This window comes from Urocampus carinirostris, chromosome 1, assembly GCF_059441175.1.
Source record: "Urocampus carinirostris isolate Australia breed hairy pipefish chromosome 1, RoL_Ucar_1.0, whole genome shotgun sequence".
Lineage (NCBI taxonomy): Eukaryota > Metazoa > Chordata > Actinopteri > Syngnathiformes > Syngnathidae > Urocampus > Urocampus carinirostris.
Genome location: NC_142349.1, coordinates 32,659,435 through 32,686,010, shown reverse-complemented (window position 1 = coordinate 32,686,010; position 26,576 = coordinate 32,659,435). Strand labels below are relative to the sequence as shown.

General features: G+C 38.5%; 2 protein-coding genes across 4 annotated transcripts; one reads left to right on the top strand and one right to left on the bottom strand.

Moving 5' to 3' along the window:
- Positions 1 to 488: 488 nt before the first annotated feature.
- On the bottom strand, positions 489 to 18,594 carry gk5 (glycerol kinase 5). Of its 2 annotated transcripts, XM_088335400.1 has the most exons (17): positions 18,487 to 18,587; positions 18,036 to 18,317; positions 17,862 to 17,955; positions 16,814 to 16,889; positions 16,617 to 16,710; positions 16,390 to 16,521; positions 13,737 to 13,812; positions 13,541 to 13,602; positions 13,386 to 13,459; positions 9,617 to 9,677; positions 9,353 to 9,479; positions 9,176 to 9,280; positions 5,173 to 5,267; positions 3,738 to 3,841; positions 3,605 to 3,664; positions 3,272 to 3,405; positions 489 to 1,241 (listed from the first exon to the last, which is right to left on the bottom strand). In XM_088335400.1, the coding sequence occupies exons 2-17, from the start codon at positions 18,186 to 18,188 to the stop codon at positions 1,078 to 1,080; spliced, it is 1,611 nt and encodes a 536-aa protein (XP_088191526.1). In that variant the 5' UTR covers positions 18,189 to 18,317; positions 18,487 to 18,587; the 3' UTR covers positions 489 to 1,077. The 2 variants fall into 2 exon arrangements, with proteins under 2 accessions (XP_088191526.1, XP_088191534.1); XM_088335408.1 differs by having other exon boundaries at positions 16,617 to 16,702; positions 18,036 to 18,594.
- Positions 18,535 to 26,576, top strand: LOC148374366 (nucleolin-like). Of its 2 annotated transcripts, none has more exons than XM_088335486.1 (11): positions 18,535 to 18,672; positions 19,098 to 19,158; positions 21,004 to 21,075; positions 21,153 to 21,276; positions 21,352 to 21,518; positions 22,145 to 22,271; positions 23,375 to 23,526; positions 23,710 to 23,836; positions 23,903 to 24,036; positions 25,650 to 25,776; positions 25,858 to 26,576. In XM_088335486.1, the coding sequence occupies exons 1-11, from the start codon at positions 18,664 to 18,666 to the stop codon at positions 26,000 to 26,002; spliced, it is 1,245 nt and encodes a 414-aa protein (XP_088191612.1). In that variant the 5' UTR covers positions 18,535 to 18,663; the 3' UTR covers positions 26,003 to 26,576. The 2 variants fall into 2 exon arrangements, with proteins under 2 accessions (XP_088191612.1, XP_088191603.1); XM_088335477.1 differs by lacking the exon at positions 18,535 to 18,672 and adding an exon at positions 18,727 to 19,002.

The following is a 26,576-nucleotide window of genomic DNA, read 5'->3' as shown; positions in this document are numbered from 1 at the left end:
ATCGTCCATGTAATACAGCGGCCACTGGACTACTCGCTGTCCACTGAAAATAATCAGGCATTAAAATCTCTCACATTTTGGAGAAGGTTTTTAAATCAATCCTCAATTTAAAAAAATCCATCAATTTTCTGTGCTGCTTCGCTCCACTAGGGTCGTGGGGGTGCTGGAGCACATTCCATTCATCTTTGGGCAGTGGACACCTTGAACTAGTTGCACAAAGGAGACATACAATCATTCACACGTTCATTCACACCTAGCGACTAGTTGGACCAGCCAATTAACCTGACATGCATGTTTTTAGAATGTGGGACGATACCGGAGTGCCCAGAGGAAACCCACGCGCACACTGGGCAAACATGCAAACTTCAGTGGTCAAAAATGCCATCCAGTAACATACTCTAGATAGAAGAATGTGGATATTGTTTCTTACTCAGATTATATTTTAGATTAGTCAAAATGTCGTGTTCATGTTAGTGAGTAAGAGTATGTCATTGTAAATCACATTTATTTCACTTTAGAGTTTACATCAAACAAATGCTCAACTTTTCCATTTCGGGCTTGAAAGTCAACCCTGGACTGAACATCTCTACACCAAAAAACACAACACAACAAATTATTGTTAGGATAGAAATAAATACATGTCGAAGACAACATTTCAGTTTTAAGTCTGCCACCTACAAGGTGCTTTTCTCAAAAATGCATATTGTTGCCCTAATGTAAGGCTACAAAACATAACAAATAAACATTTTTAAGTTGCAGTAATAAATGTAGTCCATTTCATCTTTTTACCAAACTTAAGTTTTACTACTTTACAGTTATACATTTCCATTTTTTGTGCATGTGGCAACAATTTCACCCACTGATTCATTATGCCTGAGGATGCAAAGGCCTCATATTAGAGTGCACTCGTGTAGGTGAATGCTATGCCTATACAAAATAAACACAATAAAATCATATGTGGTCTCTGCGGGACAAATAGGTATCTTCTGTGTTTTCAAGTATCCTGGAAAAAATGGCAAGGTTCCTCAAATAAAGGCTCAAGTTTCAGTCTCTTTCCTTGTGCGGCAGGATCCAGGGTCATGGTTGCTTGTACCAATACATGGAGCGGCGGAGAGCTCTCTCCCACATTTGGAGATCATGAGCACACTCGGATTTGCCAGATTCAATGGGGGTTCCTTTTGGGAAAAATACATCTCCTGTGCTGTGCAGCTTCTTTAGCTCCTCGCAGTTTTTCCAGTAGCCTGCAAGGACAGAAGGGAAAAAAGGGGTTTGGACGTATTATGAAAAAGGAAATGCATGATAATACCAGCAGAAGGCCAGAAAATTGTTGACAAAATGTACCGCAATGACCCCGAAGAAAATATAGTTCATATTTATACCAAGGACTATTTAAAATTCTATTTAAGAACCAATATGACTCCACAACAATCTTCTGTGATTGATTGACATGGTCTCATTTTACAGTAACACATCATTCTGTGTCTTTAGACAGTTTCCAGCTAAAGTTACAACATTGATGACAATGGGAAAACATCAAAAAGGTAGTGGATTCCAATCTGGTTCTGCTCATTATTTTTGTGCGATTGTGACGCTACAGTTTAGTTCTATGTTAGCGCTGCCCTTTTAGCTGTTTAAGGACACCCAAGTTGAAATTATCTGTAAAACAATATAAACAGCAGGACAGCCTAAAGCTACGTCTTAATGTAGATCGCAGTATTTTACATATAAAGTTCCCTGACTTGAAAAAAAAAATAGTTAAGTTCAAGCGCTCATGGCATAAAGGTGACCATTCAAATGGCCACCATGTAATATTTGACCAATATATATCTCTGTATTGCATGGCGCAACTGAAAACGAGTGCAACAAAGCACAAAGAAGAATAAAAACTACAGAGACTCAAAATGACCACAATTTTGACCATCCTTTGAAAAAGCTTTTGGTTTTTGAGGTACCCGTAGCAGCAAGATGCTGGACAATCGTGTAAAATAAAAAAAATGCTTGAATTATTCTCTATAATTAAAAGTGGGGTTTGTAGTTTGATGTGTCCTTAAAAAGTTGAAAGTCATTTTTCTATTAAGTATGTGTTAACATTGTCCATCTGACTTCAAAGAGCCCTTGCGTTCTATTTTCCATTTCACATATCTGCTTTTGTTTTAGAATCAGGCCTGTTTAGGGTGGAACAAAGCCCCAAAAAGATGAAAAAAAAGAAGAGTTTATTCAAATGTGTCAGAGAAATGCACTTGCACGCAAATCATGCGTTAGTCTGCCACCATCTTCTGGCTTAAAAATATGATTGCAGCCATAGGTTTTCAAATGCCGCACCCCACCTAAAATCCTTCAAACAATTCATATTTAAAGACAAATCCTGGGAAAACATCCCTCAATTAGACTAACACTGCTCAAAGGAATACATTTCCCTCAATCTCTTTTTCACTAAAATTCATTTTTTTCCCAATCTGTTCTAATTTTAAGTGAATACACCATAATTCCCAACACAACACTGCCCCTAAGAGGCCAAAATGCACAACCACAACAACCAGTAGTTGCTTCCAAAAAGGATTTAATAAGTTTTTCTTTTTGTTTTAAAAAATATTTTGAATACATTTTAATTTCATGTATTTAGTTACCAGTTGTGTCTTTTATGTATATTAACGTAAAAGGCAGCCTTTTTACAGGAATGCAATTGTCTATTTTTTTCCTCTTGGAGCACTTAAAATAGAGTATTTTCCCGTATATCAATATAGCGCTGGAAATGTATTATCGTGACCACCCTAGCTGGGGTAGGTCAAACTAAGGAGAGCAAGCGTGGAAGAGAAAAAATAAAAAGTGACCTTGAAGTCCAACTTCATCGCATGTACATTAACGCACATTTAAAAGCCTCTTTGCTTCACTGATGATTCACAACACTATTTACACACTCACGTTACAGGGTGCCATTAGTATGAATTCATAAGGCAATTATTTTGGATCTAATGCCAATATTTTTTTTCTTACGAAATGCATCTGAATTCCTTAATTACAAATAACCTTTTCAGGTAATATCCCCACTAGCTCAGTAGCCTAGATGGTAGTGTGCCCGCTTTGAGACTGGGAGGTCGCTGGTTCGCGCCTCGGCCGAGTCATACCTAATTGGTAAAATGGCGGCGCCCTCTGTTGGCTGCGGCTGCATCGGCTCGCTACAATGGGTCAGGTGTATCGACATTTCGTTCTGTGTACATTGTTACAAAGAATGACAATACAAAGGAAATTATTATTATTATTATTAACTTACCCGCAAAAAGTCCAGCCACAAAGGCCGCCCCCAAGCAGGACATTTCGTGGTGCCGGCATCGCTGGAGCTTTCCGCCAAAAAGGTCTGCGGTGAGCTGCATGATGAAATCATTGCAAGAAACCCCACCATCCACCCTGAGAGGCCAACAAAAAGGGAAAATGCACTCAGCCACACTGCGGCCTACTGAGCTGTAATCAGACAAATGCAGCCATAATTCATTGCCATTAAAAAAACAATCAAATTCACTCGGGGCAGGCCCGTTTTTATGGCGCAAGTCCAAGCCTGTTGATGGGATATCGGCTGCTGAAATGGAATACGCTGTAAAAGAGCTACCTGATCTTAGTGATGGGAATGTTGGTTTCTCTTAGCATGGTCTCGTATAACTGCTTGTTTCTGTAAGAGGCACAACAAAAGACATTGAGGGTGTTTGGTGCAATATAATATCAGCTCCTCAAAGCAGACTCACCTGTAGGCAATAGACTCCAGAATGGCACGGACCAGATGACTCTTTGTGGTCGAACGTTTGAGGCCCATGAAGGAGGCGCAAGCTTCTGGGTCGTTCAGAGGAGCCTTTGAGAATTACCAGACAACATTTGAAAGTGTTGCTTACACCATGAGTGTTTACAACTATTATTTAGTTACGACTGTATTTTCCAGACTATAAAGCACACTTAAAAACGCCAATGTAGCCGAAACTTTGAAAGTGCGTCCTATATACGGCAGAACACAGCGGATAAGATTGGAAATGCATACATCAATTATAGGTATACAGTAAACAATACCGTATTTAAGTAATGCTCGTGCAATGATTGATCAATCCATAAACGTCGTGGATCTAGCTCGCAAAACATTGTATGCATTGGGAATCCAACCGGAGTAGTGGCGGTGAGAATGCTGACACTTTGACACTACTACACCACTAGGGGTAAAGTTATCATACGAAAAGACATAGCTCATTACCACACAGTTGTTACTGACTGTGCCAAAAAACACAGATTTGCATAGTGCATTCAAAACAGTCTGTCTACTTCTTCATCAACAAATGTTAGAGAATGGAGAAAACAAAGTTCTTCAATAAAATACTATACAAGCTCTTTTGCGTACATATTCTAAATACACTGCAATGGTATTGACCCACAGGTGAAGAAGTGGGGAGACTGTTTAACCTTTTAGAATGCGCTGGGCAAATCAGTTTTTCTGGCACTGTCAAAATTGTGTGATCATAAAAAGCTCTGGTGGTCTAGCGCAGTGTTTTTGAACCAGTGTGCCGCGGCACAGTAATTAATTGTTGTACGGTGCCGTGGAAAATCATCCAATGTGTGTCTGTGGGGTCTAGCGAGAGCTGGATTTCATTTCGATGTTCTTTTACTGGAAATGCGACAGCACTGATTGGTGGTGTCTCGCGTGATTTTTTTCTGTAAAAGAAATGTGCCTTGTCTCAAAAAAGGTAGAGTCCCAGCACGCTCACTTCCACCACTCAGTTTTGATTCCTGATGCATACAATGTTTTGCGATTTTAGTCAATCATTGCCGTACATGTATTAAAAACCCATGATTACTTACAGTATATATTATACAGTATATGATTTACGCATGAAAAATATAGGAAAAAAAGCCTATATTTTGGCATATTCTGGTACGCCTTATATTATGGAAAATATGGTAACTACATTCACAAACACTTCTATAAACACAACACATTGCATATTAATAATGTTCACTTACAAAGGTCACTTCAGAAAGGCAGCAGAGAAAACAACAACAACAAAAACACCACAAAATACGTTACATGGACAAATGGAACGGCAACTTGTAAATGAGACTTGTCAGAAATCCAAAGAACAAAACAAAACACATTTTGTAATTCATAAGGTTAGCATTCAAGCGAACATGCGTTCATACCTGCAGGCCGCTGAAAGACGGGACGAAACATACGCCATTTGAGTCACTGACGCTGTACGCCATAGGGCTTGTTTGATTCACATCAGAGAAGAGATCTGGAAAAACAATAAAAACACACCGTTCACATTACTGCGCGTTATATTGTAATAGCAGGAGCGGTGGCGTCCACAGGCATTTCTGAAGACATGATGAATGCAATTTGATTTCCGTTAAAAAGTTTACAATTCAATTTTGCAAGAAATCAAAAATTATAAATTACAATGGGAGTCAATGCTACAAATATTTGCATGTTGTCTCACTTAAAACCTTTGGTCCTGGTTGGAGTGGTTTTCAAACCAGATAGTATGCTGAGGTGGCAAAAGGAATCATAAACTTGCGACCTCCCATTTCCACAGACTTTCGCGCTCGAGCAAAAGAACTGAACTTGTAACATGGATCGTTCACGGACTTTTGAACCCAAATGTGGCTCCGGTGAGTCATTGCATTGATTACTTCCAAATGTCTGTGTAAAATTGGACACAACAAAGACTCTGATGGATGATTTAAAATCAAAGGGGGAAATATTGCTAAGTCCGTCAACTTTGTATGAACTTCATTGGAAAAAATCTGCTCTATACACCTTCTCTCAGTAAACACTGTTTTTTTGTCCAGAACCTCAAAGACCACAGTTGTCCATGTCTATTTGTTTACCAGCATTCTATTATCAATTATTCCACAGTACCCATTTTGACCATTAGAAGTTTTTGCATAGATCTAATACATTTTAGAACCCTTGTTTTTTTATGCACCCAATGTTTTACTTCAATAAGGAAAAGATATACCAAAAATGCAGAAAGGTTTAGTCGCAAACAATATTAATTTAATTTGGTGGCTTTAGTACAAATTAAGGACAGCTTTTTAAGTTTTGCTTTGTGTTCATGTAAGTTTGAGACCAGGAGATGTTGTAATGGTGGTCTGTGCAGCTTTTTGAGACGTGGTTCTATACAAAATAAAATGACTATAAATAAATTACCCAACCAATACTGATAACCAATGAAATTCTGCCTTTGGGGACTGATATGAATAGTATTTTTTTTTTCATGCAAAAATATGAGAAAAAAAAACACGCAAAATCCAATTTTGTGTGTGTGTGCCTTTTTTGTATACAATAACAATAACATTAAAGAGCTTTAGTAAACATGTCTCAAAAAAGTACTGTTGGAGAGACAAGAGCTTGACTTAAACAAATTTTTACTTTGTTCATGAATAAAAACTACAATGATTAAAATAAAAAGATAGTGTTAAGAGCACCATAAAACTGTAATATAAATAAAAATACTGCAGAAGGTCGGGGTGTTCGTTCTATGAGAGACATCACTTTTAAAAATTGTACTTGTGCTCCAAAACTAAATGGCTAAGAAATCTAGTTCTCTTCTTCCCATCAAGTGGCATTGTTTAAGTTGTAGACTACAGCTATAATAAATTAAAATAGCTATACAAATGTTGATGCGTAGAGGGTAAACTACATTGAGCATATAAAGTGTTTTGCCAATTACAGGAGTGGAAGCAAATTTATGGCAGGCAGGACTTTCCAAGGAGTATAAAACATGAAAATATTCACACTACACTTTGTTCCGATGTCTAATACAGAAAAGCAACACATTAAGACAATATTGCGGACTATGCCGGGCAGCTTTCAATCTCAATCACTAGAATAGCCAAGCTGTCAATTAAAGCAGTGCAAAAACACACGCAGGAGTACAAAAGCATTCTATGAACTCACTGTACTCACTCAAGTTTACTAGGCCATGTAATAACAACAGTGCTGGACGCATCCTGAGCTATGCAACTGGTGATATGCGTGTTCTCTGATGCCTCACACATTATGCAGCGCTAGAGAGGAGATATCAAAACGTTCTTCCACTACTTCATTCAAAAATTAAAATACTATCATAATGAAGGACTTAAGTGTTTGTATTCTTTCTAAAAAAGGGAGTCAACTGACTGAATATTATAGTGAAGATATAATCGGGCCTATTTTTTTCTACCATTCAGATAGCTATCGGCCCGATAAATACCGCGCATTCCTAACTATGACTCTAGTAAATCCTTTCATAATTGAAAAAAGAAAACAAACTTCCTAGCATGCATGTGTTATAAGTAAAGCGCTGCAGACTTGGATGTTTGGGAGTGACAATAGTGGTTTGTCGAGAATAACGTCACATTTAGGAACCACACCTAAATGTTGGTGTCGTACGATAGTATTCATTGGCGTAGAAGTCAGTGTTGTTATGACGGTGTTCAAGGTGTGAACTGAATTACCTGAGAATGTGAGTCACCTTTTATAGCAGAGGTGGCCAACCCGGTCCTTAAGAGTCGAATGTCATGCATGTTTCTGAGGTTTCACTTCTCAAACTCAGGTGATGCAAAGTTTCAGCTTGTTAGATAGCTGTGTGGGAGCCTGGTAATAATGCTGGTGATTGGGATCCTCTGTATTGGAGTGGAGGAACTCCAAAAGCATGCAGGATATGCGGCTTTCGAGGAACAGGTTGGCCACCCCTGCTTTATAGTGACAGTAATAGCAGACTGATACCAACCAGCTATCTTTGTGAAAGCACAAAAGTCATAAATTGGAAAAACATAACCAGATTTAAAAAAACAATATGTGTACCATTATCTAGCACTGCTTGAGAATTCTAATATCCCTGCACATATTTTATTGTTTAATGAGACAATGTGTATTATTTAGTGCCTCTTAGGTGTGGAAAAAAAATCTTCGTTGATTTGAATAATACGCAAAAATACATCAACTATCATATAGATTGCATTGTCTGAAAAACTCAAAGGTCAAGAAAGTTGCATCTATTTTACAGATCATTTTGTGGCATCTTGCTGCTACCGCTATCCAAAAAAGAAACCTGACAAAAGGCTGGGCAAAAGAATCGTGCCATTTGGTCACTTTGAGTCTCTGTAGTTTCTATACTTATTTAAGATTTGTGTCCCTCTTTTTGTGTTGCACTACACAATACATCGACCGCAAGGGGTCACATTTTACACATGATCCCAATAAAATGCCATGATTAATCATTCGTATGCATTTTCTAAACACAGATGTGCAGTTAGGGTGAATTTTAATTTGTTTTTATAGGTCAAGCAGGTACATGAAAGCAGCTTCTCGATTATTTTCTATCCAGGGTTTCTACAGCTTAAGGCAAGTTAAATTCAAGACTTTTGAATGCCTTTTAAAATCAAACTTGATGGATCGATCACATTTTATTGGTGGGGGACAAAACAATGAACCCTCTATATTGCTGGGAACCAGTCACCCGCATGAATACCAAATCTACTCCCTTGTTCGGCATAAATTCCCGGAAAAAAACTCACAAGACTTATCAACATGATTTGTGGCACAAGGTCTTTGTGTGACGCATCAATTTTTTGGCTTCATGCTCCCCGCTGCCAACATTTAGACACGGTAACTCACCAAAAAGACTTCCAAGCCAAGCGCTACATACAATTCACCAAATTTCCTCATCTTTTGTTTATTCTGTTGTCTCTCTCCGCCTGTGTTCTACTCCCTGTTAAATGTGTTATTTAATGTGGTTACTTGAGAGTCTGCTTCACTTGGTGCCTACACTCCAATCTCATTCTCTGTGCTATGTATGTGCAGAACGCCGATGCTTCACCGCTAAGCGCACACTCTGCCCATAAGAGTGCAACTGCTCCTAAAGTAGTGAGGGTGCAATTGCACTTTATTCTAGGACAGGAAGAAAATACATGTTCCCCACAGTCGAACGCATAGTTTTCAATGCAATTTTTTTTTCAGTATCAGTAAATGCTAAAAAGTGCAATCATAACTAATTAATTAACAATATACCCATGACCTACACACACACACACACACGCACACAATGTGTGTACTCATTATGATGAGATTGTACTTGTGTATTCTTGCGGCTTTTCCTCTACAGGGCTCGATGGTATTCCTACGTAATGACTAATTTGTAATTTTGTGGCCACTCACCAAGGTCCTGAGCCCATTTGATGGCAGTTCCAGTGTCTGCTGCATTTCCTTCAGCCAGATATACAACTTCTGGGCCGATCTTCCACCCCACCAAAGGATAGAGCCCTTCAAAGAAGACCAACAAGTACTCGTCACATGCCTGGTAAAACCATTTGTTTTCCCCACTTTTCTTTTTACCGTTTACAGAGGTGTGAGGTGTGCTGCCGGTGTTGATGTCCATGAAGGTACCAGTCCCCATGGTGATCTTAACATCACCCACGTTGTAGCAGCACTCTCCAAACATGGCAGCCTGTTGGTCCGCCATCTAGAGGGAGAAGAATGTTGTCATTGTGTGTTGATGATAATCATGATTATGGTATGAACAGAATTAAGACATTAAAGCCATGGATAGAAAGGCCCGTGTTGAGGAAAATGGAATTAAAGGGGGATATACCAACCCACCACTGACATGATGGGAATGGAGACTCCGAAGATGGATGCGTCCGTTGAACCAAATTCATGTCTACAGTGGGACAGAAAGCGTTAACTAGAAAAAAAAACACTCACGAAACGAATCTTAAAAATTATATAAGTTGTCTCCCATCTAAACTTGATATTTTATATTTTAATGATTATTTCTTATACTTAGAATAAGTTGGAAGTACAGTGAAAGTTTAAAACATAGTAAAATAGGAAAAATAATCCTTAGAATAAGTAGAAATTGTGTCATGCCAGTGTCTGAAATAACGTTTGCCCGGATGCCCAGGGTGTGCATCTTTTACGTCGAGCGTACAACTTACAAAACGTCTCCGCCCAGGTGGCCGACAACTTTTTCAAGGAAAAACAAAAACAAAAGAATGTTTTTCAAATCAAACATTTGCTTTGTTCTGATTTTGAAATCTTTGTTCAGTTTGTTTGGCAATTTGCATACTCGGCAGCCAATCAGAAGCCTGCATCGAATAACTTCGTGCTTCTGAGCGTTATAAGGTCGTGCATTTGTATATCATTTTCCAAAGTAGACACACAGAGAACACAAGAAAAATGGCTAATTGGTTAGGAATCAAGCCAAAACCTCAGCCCCAGAGGAAGGATTCAAAATAAGCTAACAAAATTTATGACGCTACAAAACGTAAACGTACACTAAAAGCATCGAGGAAAGAGGAGTTCACGTAGCTTGTAGCAGACGACGCCACGCAAACATTGCATGTATGAAGATGAGTAAATACAGGTACATACTGATGGCAGATGGAAAACAGCGATGTCATATACATGCAATGAACGTTATAAGTAGATTTCTAATAAACTTAATTTTAAAGTGTTGTTCTGTTATATATTCTGATTATCAATCCTTAATACTTTGCAAAATTGGGTTTTTTTTTTGCGATGAGTCGTCTTATTGTGTTTCAAGTTGTGAAAAATGGAACAGGCAACTTTATGGCTGGGCAGGACACTTTTTAGAGTTGTCTACCCTGGTGTCCGGTAACTTTTTGTCACGAGTTTCAGACACTAGTCATGCATGGAATATTGTTGGAGCGTATTAGATTGACCATACATTGTTTTTATACAGTAGATCGGTGTTCTTCAAGCAGCTTGCCACGAGAACTTGTTTAGTGTGCCACGGGAAATTGCCCAGTTTTATCTTTGCAAAAGAGCATGCCATGGGTTCGTACCAGTGACCAGTGGAGTAACTGTCACTAAGTGTAAGTGGCAGCAAAATACTTTTCCTTTTAAGAACTAATTATCTGCTTCTGAGGTTGTACAGGAAAACGCAGCGTGTCCCAAAAATGTATACACACTGACATTAAATAACCAATAAACTTTTTTGGGATTACAGGACAGATACTGGTCTGAGATTTGTACAAAATAAATTGTTCTGAAAATATTCTGGAAATGTGAAAATAAAGCTGAATTGCAAAGTTTCCCATACACAAATTTCTCAACGCATGTTTGCACTGTACCTTTATTTTTACATTTTAAGAATGTTTTCAGATTTTTTTTCCCCCAAAATGAATGCCCAATTACCACCATTTCGCTTCAAAACAGAATATGGAGAAAAAAAAGTCTATATGCCATTAAGGTCAAAGTGTGTACTGTATACATTTTACGGGACACCCTGACTAACATATTTTGTTTAAGCGTTTTAACCCCTTAACGTTTCTGTAAAATTTGCCAAAAATCCCAATCTAAGACGCACCTAAAGTAAACTTAATGCTGTTCTTGAACCATTTGGAAAATATGGACGCTTTTAGTCTGTTTTGAAAGGTAACACTCTGAAACTTGATCCTAACATTGAGTAATCTGAGTTAGAACACACAGATATAGAATGTATTTATTCTTGCCTGAGTTTTTTTTGCAATTAAATGCCAGTCTCTCCAGCATCTCCTGGGTCCTGCCGGCGGGACATGCCTGGAACTACGCCCGAGGGAGGCGTCTAGAAGGCATCCTTATCAGATGTCCAAGTCACCTTAACTGGCTCCTCTCAACGCGGAGGAGAACTGGCTCTACATAGAGTCCCTCCTGGATGACAGAGATTCTCACCTTATCTTAAAGTGTGAGCCCAGCCACCCTAAGGAGGAAACTCATTTCAGCCACTTGTATCCCAGGTAGTGTTTTTCAGGCCATGACCCACAGTTCATGACCATAGATGAGGGTAGGAACATGGATCGTCTGGTAAATCAAGAGCTTTGCCTTTCGGCTCAGCGTCCGTTTCACCACGACGGGCTGGTACAGGGTCCGCATGACGGCAGACGCTGCACCGATCCTCCTGTTGATCTTCAGTACCGTCCTACCCTCACTCGTGAACAAAACCCAGAGACACTTGAACTCAACTTGGTGCAGGATCTCATTCTCAACCCGAAAAAAAAGTTTTTTTCACCTATTCCTATCATAATAAAATTGTTTACTACGGTTTTTACTCATTTAATATATATGTTGTTACTAAACCGCTAACCTCCCATCCTTATTTTATTTACTTACTTAATCAGTTATCTTAATTTTTGGACGTGGCGAATGTGTGGCTGAGTGTGTTGTTTGGGTGGGAAATGGTATATATATATACATATTGTTTTTCAAAGGAGACCCCTACGTATGCAACCTGTTAAATGTAAGTCCTCTGTCTCCCTTAATTTTCTTTACCAGTTGTAATAAGATCATGTAAAAAGAAGTATTTGAAAAAAGGAAACTCTGTACTGTCATTTCAGGCAACATGACAATTTGAGTTTTTAAAATCAACAACCTGAAACTGTTGCAAGGAATTATTTTTTTAAACATTTTCGATTGATTGTGTGCCTTGAGCCTTTTTTCCCCGGAAAAAAAGTATGCCTTGGCTCAAAAAAGTTGAAAACACTGAAAAAGATACTAAACGAAAACCATTCGAAAACGAAAATGGTTGTTCTGTTAATTTTTTGTATCGAGGGGTGCAACTTATACTCAGGTGAGACTTATATGTGAACATATCAACACATTACTGTATTGTACCAACGAGTTTGTATTACCGGTACATTAAATAACTTCACATGTTATTTTCACACTAAACCCCAAGTGGGCGCACTAGACTTGTTTTGATCATTTCAACCTTGCCCTGTTGCATTAGAACATTTTTGGAAGCAGAAGGAGGAAACGGCTAATCGTCTTCCTCCCTAGTTGGAGGAGTTGTTTATCGGTAAAAGTGACACTGAGGATGAATATTACATTGGATTTAGTGATTTGGAGTGCTCTTTATGTCAGAATTATCTGAATACTCTTAATATGTTAAGTCTTATTGACGCGTCTAAGATATGTGCGTTTGTGTAACGTTAGTATACCGTACACTTATTAAGCCTGTTGTTCTCTTATTTTCATTATTTAATTCCCTTTGCAAATGATATTTTGGTGTTGGGTTTTATCAAATAAATTTCCCCCGAAAACGCAACTTATACTTTGGGAGTGACTTATGAATGTTTTCCCTTCTTAATTGTACATTTTTTGGCTGGTGCGAATTTTTCCGGAAAATACGATAGCTCAAATGACTGACTTGCACAGCCAACATTCTTCTCAATTCAAACTGAAAATGACATTCTGAACACGTGTCTGCTTAATTATACAGTTATTGACCGATAACCAACCCAGGGTGTGTGTTTTCCCCTCAGTGTAAATCAAGATAAACTAAGTTACAATTTTCTCCTAAAACAAGCAAGTATTACTTCTTATTATACGTTAATAAACTTCATGAACGTGAATTAAATTTACTGACCCTGTATCTTCTACTTTGGGGAAAATAGAGAGTGGAATGGAGACCAGAGAGCAGAGCAACTGACTCCAACACATCTAAAAAGAGAACCATCACAAAAATACAATTCACTCAAACACAAAATAAAAATACAAAGAAAAACATTATTATCTTCCAACCTGGTATGAGTCAAAAATGCCGGTTGCGCTGGCGTTTGAGTAGTCCGTAGCGTGAATGATTCCTGGGAGAAATTAGGTGATAACAAGAGATTATAGATACTTTTCATTGTGGGGTCATTGAATAGGTTTGTGAGGAAATTAGAATGGTTCTTTTTTGGGTTGCAGTGTGCAAGAAATGTGAAAGTAACTTGTATACCTTTTGTGAGCTTGAACAAAAGCCAGGTGTCGATTGTTCCAAAGCAGCAGTTTCCTTCGGCTACAGCCACAGCAACCTAAAGAACCAAACATCTAAATTCAATCATGTAGTTTTATATATTTTTGTGCATTGTCATTTTTCAATAATGTTTTATATAAGTTAGTTAAACAATACCAAATAGTGTGACTGCTGAAACGAGCTACCAATCCCTTGATTAGTTTTTGTTTTCTTTCAATAATTACCGATAAAAACTTTATTTTTACTCAAAACTAAAGGCCTTTGGGAGACGGGTCTAGGAAAAAAGAGCATTCAAATTATAAAAAAAAGAAAATATGAAAGCCAAGTTTAAGATGGAAAGTATACAGGATTGAATCTAGTTTTAATTTATCACATTACCTTTTATTCAGATTACAGACATAGTTGTGTATACACTGGGTTGTTACTATACAAAAAACCAGAGGGAAATAATGTATCTTTTGTTAAAGGTTTGAACTTATACTAATCCACAATGTTCCCCACTAATTACAATTACCAAACAGAACAATCTGATGCGAAGTAATTGCATTATTTTTCATACAACGACAAAGGGGTCCTTCACACTTTTGGGTGCAGGAGGGGCAGTGAGTATTATTTTCAGGTATGCTTTTACATAGGGGGTCTCAATAAGTTTGAGGACCTCACTTTAATATCAGGGGACGTACAGCTTTTTCATGGACAAATTCAAGCATTTTTTGAAGACTCTCTAAGCCAAATTTCCAATTTCCCCATTACCATTAAAAGAAACAAATACAGTGTGGATCACAGTTATATCTGCAATTTACATACGGAATTTTTAATCTTGCGTGTGCACTTATCAAGACATACGCGTTTTAGTTTTTGAGTAATTTGCAAATATATTTGTTTTTTTCAGACAATTATTTCCCTATATAGGCACTGTGTAAATATTTCAGTTGCAGGAAGGTCTTCCCGTTCCAATTTACCACTGAGAAACGCTACCTTAATTTTTGGCATGGCACAAAACAAATGTCCGCTATTGATTTGAATCCTTGCACCAATACACATTTTATAGTGCCCTGTTCAAGTTTAGTATGCATCTGTCCTTTTGGGCATATGATGCTTCATAGGACAATGCCGCACAAACTAATGCGTGCTGCCCTCATTCATGAGGCAGGAAGAAATGCACTGGCAAAGCGAGGCCACCAGAAAGCAGTGTCTGTGTCATCCATAAGCAGGCTTTTTGAGAAACACAGCAATGATTTTAAGCATTTACAAGCACTTCACCATAATTCAAGCATTTTTTAACGCTTTAAAAAACACAACATTAAAATCCATGCATTTTCAAGGATTTGACGAACATTTATGAACATTAAACGTAACGCGAATATGGATTACGGTAATTCATTAACGATCAACTAATTTGTTTTCAAATGTATTCTTAATGTTTTGAATTTTAAGTTCTATTTTGCTCTTAAAAAATAAAGATATTTGAGAACAGTGGAATGTCTTTCTTTTTAAAAACCTGATGCGGCCCAACTTCACCCAGACCATAGCTCCGACGGCCCCCAATTAAATTGAGTTTGAGGCCCCTGCTCTAAATATTTTGGGATAATTGATCTTTTAAATATGATCTTTGAAATATAAGGAACATTAAACAAGTGAATACTTTCTCAAAAGAGGAGCTTGTTGCAGGTATATACAGGTAGTGCTTGGGTAGCTGTTTGTTGCCCACTGCCCTGGTGTTTGTTGAACATCCGCTAGCACTTGTTTGGGGATGAACTGTTTTTCCTTCATTGTATTCTAGCAGGCGATATGTTTTTAAATAGTGGGATAATTTTGTCGTGTTCTCCGTCTGGAATAGCACATGTCTGCATTGCTGCAGTTTTTTTCTATCAAACTCGAAAGTAGCCAAAATACATCCAAAAACCTGAATATGTGAGCCTCTCCTGTCTGAGTCTTTCAACACGCTTTGAGAGGGTATGTTGGGTGTTATCCTTTGTCCCTTCATCGCTCATTTTGACCGCCTTGTAGTCCAGTTTTGCTTCCACTCAGTGAGCCGCCACTCCGCTTATCCTGCGACACGATTGGCTGGTCCTGGTCACTTTCTTCGTCTCCTGAATGTTGGTCTGAACTTTTATTGCGTTAACGCCTCAGTCTTCTCCGGTGGTAATAACAATTTAAATTATCGACTTTTATCGAAGTTTTTGTTATTAATCGTGGCAAAAATCTTATCACAATAATTATCGTAATTGTTTTGTTGCCCAGGCCTACTGATGATAAGATTAAATCCAACGCCTTTTCTTATGTCCTCAACAGTAATCTCATTGCGACGGTACGGACTTGATTCCCGTAGCATCCAATGTGGAGGAAATGTGTCTGGCGGTATGTGTCAACTACTTACACCGTGCCCAAAAACAATAATGTGGAAATCATCCAATGTGGAGCAAATGTGTCTGGTGGTATGTGTCAACTAATTAACCCTTGCCCAAATACAATAATGTATCACTGAAAAACCTTACCAACTTTCAGGTTATTATTGATTTAAAAAAAATGTCGTTCATGTAACACTGTAATGGAGTATGTGAGGCATTGTGTTTCACGATTTCATTTTTGCTAACTCGCCCCCCCTACTTCCCTCCGTCCGTCACACACTCACTCGTTTGTAGTGTTGGAGGGCCCACACAAGGCGAAAAGTGACATGTTGAGGGGAGAAGACAATCACACTGGCTGCTAGTGACCGCTTTTGTCTTGTCAAGAAGTGCACCAATTTCATTACACCGCGAATTGCCTATGGGGGCAAAAGAAGTGCAGAAAAAAACTGATTATGATACTGAAAGCAAACACAATTCCTGAATTACAAGAGCAACACAGAATTAGACTCACTTTTAAGGTGCATGATCTGTTCCAGGATGTTACCAAATCGGCTGCTCTCTGGTCCTGCCAGCTGATGAAATTATGGAAAGGAACACCTGTTTCCCTGTCAAAGGGGGCGGAGGTGAATGGATGTTTAAAAAAAAAAAAAAAGAAAAAAGACGAGATGTAAAACTGTAAGTACTGCATACATTTTCAGGAGGTCTCACCTTTCCCATGTGGTGAAAGTACCTCGCTGAGTAGAAATGCCCAGAGCTTCCATTTGATCCATTTGCACACCAGCATCTGAAATGTACCAAACAGGACTATCACTATGCTCCTGATTGTAGTTTCCTTCAGTTTAAAAGTGGTGTGTGGTATCACTCTCCCCCCCTCAACCCTTTGCCTCATTTTCTTAACATGTCTCTAAAAAAACTATTTTTGAAAAAACAAACTGCAATTTAAACCGATTGACTTCCTCACTGGCTGGAGAATTATCCATATATTTTGTGGCTATTCTTCCCAATTTGTGTTTGACTAATATTAACAGGTGCTTTCTATGTCATATACTCAGATAGTGATACAGAAGTGAATTACTCAACATACTTCTACTGGAAATTGTGCTGTTTTGACCGATTACTGACGTCAAAACAATGCAAAAGCTTTGCAAAGACCACAACAGATGCTGAGGCATATAGAAAACTTGGACAACAGAAACATGCTAGATCTTCCAAGAATGACATTCTATCCACAAGGCTGCTCGTATGAGTGGCTCAATGGTGATCTGGTGAGTCCCATTTGGATTTAATATGTGGTATTGTGAACTAGCTAGGGTTTTTACACAGACGCCGTAGAGCAGATTAATCTGTAGCAAACACATGTAAGAAACCCAGTATTTCAGCAGTTGAAAAAAATAAACAAATGTAAGAGTGTAATCTAAAATATGGGAAAGCACCAACTGTTAACACACCTTTTGTTAATCTTTTGAATAATACAAATCAATTAATTTCACATAATTTCAAACCTTAAGGCTCCAGATCAAAACGTCACCACTGTTACTTTGGAGGTTTCTTTCGCCCAGCTGTGTGCACAATTCATCATTATTTTTATAATGCATGCCCTTTCTTGCTGTGATTTGTGTTTGTAAAATTAACTATCGCTTATTATGGTGATTTGCAATCATTAAAAGGGAAGCAATTGGCTGAGGTTGACAGGTATGCAATCGACAATGTCGAGATCATGCTTCTACTGAGGATATTGGGGGGGAAAGTTAGGTACCTTTGACAGCTCCTTTCACCACCAAAATGAAGCCTTTCCACAGTGCATCTGGATCAAATTCCACATGGCCTTTCTCTGGATACAACGGGACCACCTAAATAAAGAATACTGCATGAGCAGGAGTGGACTAAAAAGGCAAGGGTGACAGCTAACGAAGCAAAGCGACCCCTGTACCTGTGTGCAGCACGATCCACGAATTTCTGCGTTCTTGTCGTACACGTGACAACGGATTGAAGTGCTTCCCACATCAACAGACAAAATAAATCGCTCTTTCTTCATAAAATTCCTCCGGGTCCCCATTAGAGGCATCAAGTGGCTAACCTTCATACAATATGTCCCATTGGTGTCGTGTACACCGTTACTCCATCGCGCGTAAACAATCGCTGAGTTGTGTTCGGCTGACGCTTCAACCTTCGGACTTTAGTCACCTTGTCCCGGTGCCAAACATCTGCAAGACTACGCAAGCGACCCAAGCAACATTTTTGTAGTTTGATAAGAACACATATCATGTTGTGATGCAATGGTTCTGGTCATAAATGGACGAGATTAATGTATCATGTATTAAAAAACAAACGAGTGCCAATCTACAATAATTTACTAAACGCCATTTGAAAAAAAAACTTACGCTTTCATATATTTTGCTGGGTAAGTCTGACCGCAGCGTTGATAATCACCGCGTGTTCAAATAGCAACATTTGACAAATCTAACGCCTTTCCTACGGGGACCCGTAGTAAACGCCTTTTTTTTTTATTTGCGCATGCGCAACGGGAATTGCTCTGCCCACGTTTCAGCGTCTACAAAATGGCAAAGGTAAATTTAAAACTAAATGTTTTATCCCACCTGATGATTATATTGTGTAAGCGACTATAAAAGTCAAAATTTAAAAAAAATGTATTCGGGTTTTGCGTCGTGAGGATAGCATTTTTGACTGTTACTTACTGTTTACCCATCAACTCGTGTTTGCAGCGCATACTGATAATATGCATTCAATTTTTGACTTAGATTTCAAACAATACAATAAACACTGACCATAAAACTCAGGACCAATACGTCTGGTGTACTGATCGAGTGTTCTGCTTGGATTTTTAACCAAAGCGTTGAAGATTGAGGCATACATGTATGAACACTAATATCTTGGAAGTAAGGCGAAATTGGCGAATTTCCTGTGATGCTGACATTCTTGCCTATCTAGAGGCCCACTGCAATCATGCATTTTTTTGTTTTGTGGTTTGCAGGATACAAAAACAAGACATGTCCCAAGGAAAGTCGTAAAGGATGGCGAATCGGGTGATACAAGTGAGTAAATAGTAAACCACTTTTGCTGAAGTTTAAGCACAGAATAATTGGTCATTTTGAACAAATATATAAGTGAATACACCTTTATTTGTATAGCACTTGATTCCAAAGGACTGCATAGGCCTAATTGAAACATCATGTGATCCAAAACATACATAAGGGCAAGGGGAAACCAAAAAAAACAAACAAAACACTGAGAGCAACGTTGTGATGGGTTCGCACATGACGTAGCCCCTAATCCCACTTTAAGGATGACCTGGCTGCATTGGATCTTGCATTGGCAGCAAAAGACAAAACATAGTCAACATCAACAATAATCATGTCTCCATCCATGCATCCATCCATTATCTACACCGCTTATCCTCAGTAGGGTCGCGGGGGAGCTGTAGCCCATCCCAGCTATCTTCAAGCAGTGGGCAGGGGACACCCTTAACTGGTTGCCAGCCAGTTGCAGGGCACACAGGGACAGACAATTTGCTCGCTCATTCACACCTAGGGACAATTCAGACCAGCCAATTAACCCGATATGCATGTTTTTGGAATGTGGGAGGAAATCGTAGTGCCCGGAGGAAACCCACGCAAGCACGGGGAGTACATAAACTCCACACAGGAGGTTCAATCTCATGACCTCAGAACTGTGCCGCACACGCGCTAACCACTGCGCTGCCGTGCTGCCCAATAATCATGTGTCTATCCATCTATTTATCTACCCTGGTCATATCCCTCGAGAGAGGTGACCGACAGCAAGACAAACATACAGAAAAACAAAGAAAATAAAAAAGGGAAAAAGTACCAAAAAAAAATTATTATTTTTTTGACCATGGCCAACCCAAATGCCCAAACATCCAAACAAGTTAAGCATCTCGGCACCCAAGTTGGTCATGCTTTCGTCCCTCCAGATGAAACGGAACACAAGAAAGCGGCCATGTCACTCGGGTCAGGGTGACACAACACTCTTCTGTTCAACAGCAGGACCCGACAGCTTTCACTGGTTTACCCCTGCCGCATTATACAGGTGCCCTGCCCATCCCTTAGAACGCGTCCAAACATCCCACTATCCTATCTCTCTTATCCACACGCTTGCTCAGTTCCAGTACTACTCCAGTTCTGTCTCTCACAATTTAATTTCTCAATCTATCCAATCTTGTCACTCCTAACATACTCCTCAAACACTTCATCTCAGAAACATGTAATTTCTTTCTCAAATCTGCATTCAGGCTCCAAGTCTCTGCACCATACACCGCAGTCGGAACAATCACACTCCATACTTATACTTTTGTTGCTCATTATAATCATATGTAATACGTGAATAACAATTCAGAATGTGTCCATTGATAGTTTGCTTCTAGCCCGACATTTTCCATTCTTTAGTTTGCGTATCTAATGAATGTTTGATTAAAAGAAAAAATTAAACTTAAACTAATTAAAGTAATTTATAGCAAAGAAACATACGAAATGATTTAACTTTGCTACTTAAAGAACAATGGATGTCATAATGAAATTTTGTTTTTAATTCATCAGTGAAAAATGACAGAAAAATGCTGTTTAGGTTGACTGTCCATATCCTATTCGCAGCTCTGTTCCTGTAGACTTTTTGTACTATTATGTTAAGCTTCAAAAATAATATTTGAATTACAGAAATATCTACAAATCATAATGTACTTGTTGTTGATTGATGACTAATTAAGCGTTTCAATATATTTCACTTTTTTACTGCTTGATGTCTCATTTATAAACTTTCATCACATTTTTTTTGTTTACGGTTGTGATAACTTAGCTTAATATAAATTGTCTAATATACCCTCTACCCCACATCTAAAGCTAAGTTTTTTTTTCCCATCTCAGAAAAACGGAAACGCAAAGCAGAGTCAATAGGTGAAACATCACTGTCCAAGAAAAGTAAACCCCTTAATGACGGTACGGACGTTTTGATGGACACTTTTTACATCTGCAAACCTTTTCTGAATTTTTGTCTGCATGGTTGTGATTTCTAGGGAATTGTGTTTATGTTGGAAACTTGAACCACACCAAGACTTTAGATGAAATTACGAGTGTGTTGGTAGAGTATTTTATAAATCAAAGTCTTCTTGTACAAGACATCCGATTTGCTAAATCCAGGTAAGAATCTTTATGTAACATAAATTTATTTTTCGTATTGTTTCTTTAGCTCTTTTTATGTGATGTTGTTTTCAGAAAATACGCATTCATGGATTTGGCTTCAGAAATGGATGTGACCAAAGCCTTGTCACTGGATGGAAATGTGATCCTTGGTCAGCCACTTACTATAGCTATAGCAAAGGTCAAATCTCCGAACTATGAAAAAAAGGAGGGGAAGGAGGTTCCACAGCTTGACAAGAAAGGTAAAGTGAAAATGAGTTTCTGGCCCTACTTGGCCATTTCACATTTATTTGTACAGCCCATTTGTGGTAACCCGCTGTCGTGTGACATCCGCCGCAGTACCCAATAAGAATTGTTTGTACTTTTTCTGTAGAGTAATGACTTTAAAGAACTAGGATGCATTAACAAAAGTTAAGATCTGCTTTATTATTCAGCAAGCTGTCAAACCTGACAGACACCTCAAGCTTAGTAGTTCGTCATTTGTGTTCTAGTTTCCTGTAACAAGCTGTAAAAAAGAAATAAAAAAGCAAACTTGTTTTTCTAAAATAATTTACCGAAGAACACAATTTTACGGGGACAGAGTGTAATATATACTGACTTCTAGTGATACAAAAAAACCTTACATTTAGTAAAAAAACATTGATTTGAGTATCAGGCAAAAAATACATGAACTTTCATTCTGATGTTAATTTTTATTAAAGGTCGCGTAATTTGTATTGCTTTTACATAGTGATTCACTGCCATGTTTGTCTGCCGTCTTGTTGCAGGCAGTGGTTTTTGTTTGCATTAGACAACCGGTCCATCTAGTGGTCAAATATTACACACTGGGGCTTCAAATGCACCCTAAAATTCTGATTTTTTTTTTCAGCTAAAAATGCAAGATGTTTGTTTTTGAAGAACGTCCCTTACACCGCAACAAGGAGAGACATCCGGGAGGTTTTCCCAAAAGCAACACAAATCCGATTTCCTGACGGAGCTGAGAGCCCAAACAAAGGGTGAGATTTCCTCTCCACATTCATACCGCTCACTAATAATATTGATAGTACTCAACAGTGTTTCCCATAGAATTTTGTGGGACCCTGAAGGGTGGACAGTCTACCGCTGGAAAAAAATATTGTGCATTTTAAATTAAAATGCATTAATCTGGTGCATTTTTAGAGCAAAATCAAGACACTAGATCTTGTTGTTCACTTCAAATACCCATTTTGCTCGCAAACAACCCATCACTAGTTTACACCAAAGCATTTGCCTGCACGGAGCCAAGTGTTCTGATTGTTAACCATGGCGGTGCAGCGTTTTTACACAGAATGCCGGCAGTGCGACGAGGTGTTGGGAAGGTTTTTTGCGCTGAACTGTTTTTCTCTTCGCTGAGATTTGAAAAATCTTGTAATTGGGGAAAACGCAACGCTTTCAATGTCCCAATTTACGCAGCCGTTCAGGGGGGGATGGCAAGACATCCAAATGCGTGCTTTAGCAGAGGAGAGGAAGGGCTGAGTGACCAAATACACACCATGGGGTTTGCGATCATTTATACTGTATAAAGAGAAATCTAAAACATTTTTGTGATTAGTTTTGCATTTATATACAATGGTACCTCTACTTGCAAATTTAATTCATTCTGGTAGTTGCTTCATAACCTGAAAACTTCGTAAGTAGAGATGCATTTTGAATGTAAATGTGCTAATTCGCAAAAATACAGTACGATTTTTTTTATTTTATTTTATTTTATTTTTTTGGGGTAAATCATAACATAAAACAAATACATATTAAAATCGAATTACCGCACAATAAACATAAAACTAGATGGACAAATTGTAAAAAAAAACTATAGCGGAAATAATAGAAATATTCATTTAGCTTTTTGCCTGGTGTTTCTTGAAAAACTGACCCAATGACGTCTGCTTTTGCTAGCTTTTGATAATCTGGCTTTTTCTAGGTGATTCCTTTCCACAAATTCTGAGACTTTATGGTTATTTGCTAAAATGTCTTAAATTTGCGCTGATTGAATGGTGGCTGCCTCCTCCTTGCTATCTTGCTGGACACACAGAAATTAAAGTTTTTGTTTTCAACATTAAGCGAATTTTATCTTTATCAACAGCATTGCCTTTTTGGATTTTAAAAATGAAGCGACTGCCAAAAAAATGAAGGAAATCAAGCAAGGAGCCAAGATCCAAGACCGGCTTCTCATCATCGACTCTGTCGTCTGCAACGGTGACAGAAAAATTGTTGACGCCAGTCCAACAAGTGAAGGTATTTTTATTGAGTACCCGAAATGTTTTTTATTTTTTTAATTTCTTTATTTGCTTCACAATTTTTTCAGTCTTGTTATTTATCTCTTGCTGCAACCTGCTGAGGACACTTGCAGTAAAAATGTATGGTCTCAACCTTTTGTTTCTACTATTAGTTAATTGTTTCCCCCTTTTTTTTTTTTAGATTTTTGTCCCAACACCATACTCTTTGTGAGCAACCTGCCTTTCTCTGTGACTGAATTTACTTTGAGAAAAGTGTTTAAGAAAGCTGTCACTATTAAAATACCAAACGAGGATGGCAAAAGCAAAGGGTAAGGTTGCAGTCTTGATTTACAGTCTGAATGCATGTCAACATCTAATGCGACAATTGCTCTCAGGTTCGCCTTTGTGGAGTTTGCCTCTGTGGCAGATGCACAACAAGCCTTACAAGCCACCCAAAATGTGACTGTCCTAAAAAGGCAAATCAAAGTCCAATTCTGCAAATCGAGGGCCAAGCCAGAGACTGAAGAAGGTATTTAGAATTCTATGGATCACATGCAGGCCTCAGGTTACCACATTTTCCACATAATAAGGCGGTATTTGACCATATTTGACCATCCTTGGGGGTAGGGTGCCCGCCCCTAGACTGGGGGGTCGCCGGTTCGAGCCTCCGCCAAGTCATACCTGCAACCCTGCTTGGCGCTCGGCATTAGGGGTTGGAATCAGGGGGTTGGTCCCCTAATGACTCCCAATAACAGGCGTTGCGGCACATTGGTTGGGTTGATCGAGGGGGCTGGGAATCCTCTTCTATGTATCAATCTCCTAAAAAGACTTAAAGTATTTTTGACTCTAGCCATCTCCCACTAAGGGGATACGGCAACGGTATATACATGCATAAAGATAATTTTGTGATGTGTTTTGCATATATGGTATATGGTGCTTGGGACTATAAGGCGCATACAATTGAAATTACAGTAAGAGTTATGTTTGCAATAGTAATAAATAAGTACCATGTTGTGAATTGATTAAATATATCGCTGATTGAAATTGCAAGAATGAGTTGAAAAGCAAATTGATTCCAGATTGTGGCGAAGAGAGCACCAGATCTTATACACTAGACCAGACCTGGGCACTCCGGTCCTGGAGGGCCGTATGTTCTGCATGATTTTTGAGGTTTCTCTGATCCAATACAGGTGATTCCAATCACCAGTATCATTAACGAGCACTTGCTAGCTTGCTAACGAGGTTATAATTTGTATCACCTGAGTTAAAGAAGAGCAAACTTCAAAATCTGGCAGGACGTATGGCCCTCCAGGACCTGAGTGCCCAGGTCTGCACTAGACTGTTAGGGATACAGAAGACACACAGATAGACATCAGGTTTCATGTCACTTTCACACTGTTTAGTCACAGTTCCATGTTGTGAATTTATTGAGCAAGGCCGTGATAATATTGTCAGACAATAAACCGGTCCATGGTACAGAAAAGGTTCGGCACGACTGAAATGTAGTATTGTATCGCCGACTCAGTCATTACGTACCGCACACGATTCTCAATTGAATGATTAAAAAGGTATTGTGGGAAGTAATCTATCCGTCCTGAAAGATATTAATAAAGGCATGGGCGCACCTATTCACCATTTGACACTTGAAATGGTTAGTTTTTATGCCGATTTTGAAACAATTTCTCTTTTTTATTTTTCAAACATTTGTATCTCGCACCGTGACCAAACATAGTGTGATAATGAGATGAGACCTATTTCCTTTTCCTATGTAATCGATGTCCCTATAGCCCTGTAGGTGAGAATTTGGCGTTCTTACCATTCAATCACCGCTACAGCCATTGTTATCCAATCGTGGTCAGTGATAAATATGGACTTATGAGTGATTGCACATATATGATAATACAATGGTATGAATTTCCAATTTTTCCCCTCACATACGGCGCACCACATAACAATTTCTAGTCAATTTGGGGTTTTGGGTGAGCCTTATAGTCCAGAAAATACAGATGTGATGAACCTTGTCAAATTTTATCAACACAAAATACATTTGAGAATTGTGGACTTGACTTACACACATGCCAGGATTTTTGATTGCCAGGATACACTGCAATTCTGTTCTTTTTTTTTCTTTTTTTTTTCTAGTGGATTCAAAGATCCTCTTTGTACGAGGGCTTAGCGTTGAGACAACTGCGGAGATTCTACAAGATGCTTTTGAAGGGTGTCTCAGTGCAAGAATTATTATTGATAAAGTGACGGGATTGTCGAAAGGGTAGGTTAAATTTAGTTTGTAGAAACACAATTTGATGTGGACTATGGCATGTTGTAGTTTAATGTTGTTGTTTTTAATCAGGTTTGGCTTTGTGGAGTACAAGGATGCAAAGGTGTGTGCAGCTGCCAAAAAGGCCATAGAGGAAAGCGAGATCAATGGAAGAAAAATCAGCGTCTGTTATGCAAATTCCAAGTCTACAAATGTTAATCCGAGCAGCAGCAGCTAGGATTGTACATCACAAGCAAATGCAAGTTATATATATAGATTTTCTTTTTTACTTTATGAACCCATTTTAAACCGGGATGTTAAACTCAGTTTGGCTCCGGGGACGGATCCAGACTTTCTGTTCTCAGGCGAATATCAATTTAAGTTAAATAGCTCATCATAGTTTTTCAGCATTAGGCTACATCATCTAGCCTATTTTAGTAGCCCACCCTACATATTATAATCATGGATCAAAAGGATCTTTTCTAAGCATAACACATTGATTCACAAATGTTGAGGACATTTGTTTTCACATTTGACATTAAATGGGTTAACAGTTTTTTTTAAAAGAGTTGAGAGAGAGCAGTTTTATACCTGAACCAACTCATCACGAAAGACAAACTGAAATGGGATTCATGAAAACAAAATACTTCAATTGTTTGACAAAAACTAATCCAGACGTCACAACAAGTTAATTCTGTCTGGATTATTGAGTTGTTACCATCGTAGTTTACGACAAATTTTTCAAAAATTTAAAAGGAGAATCTATTGCTGGATATTTTCAATATGTTCCTATTAAAATGGGAAGATGACAA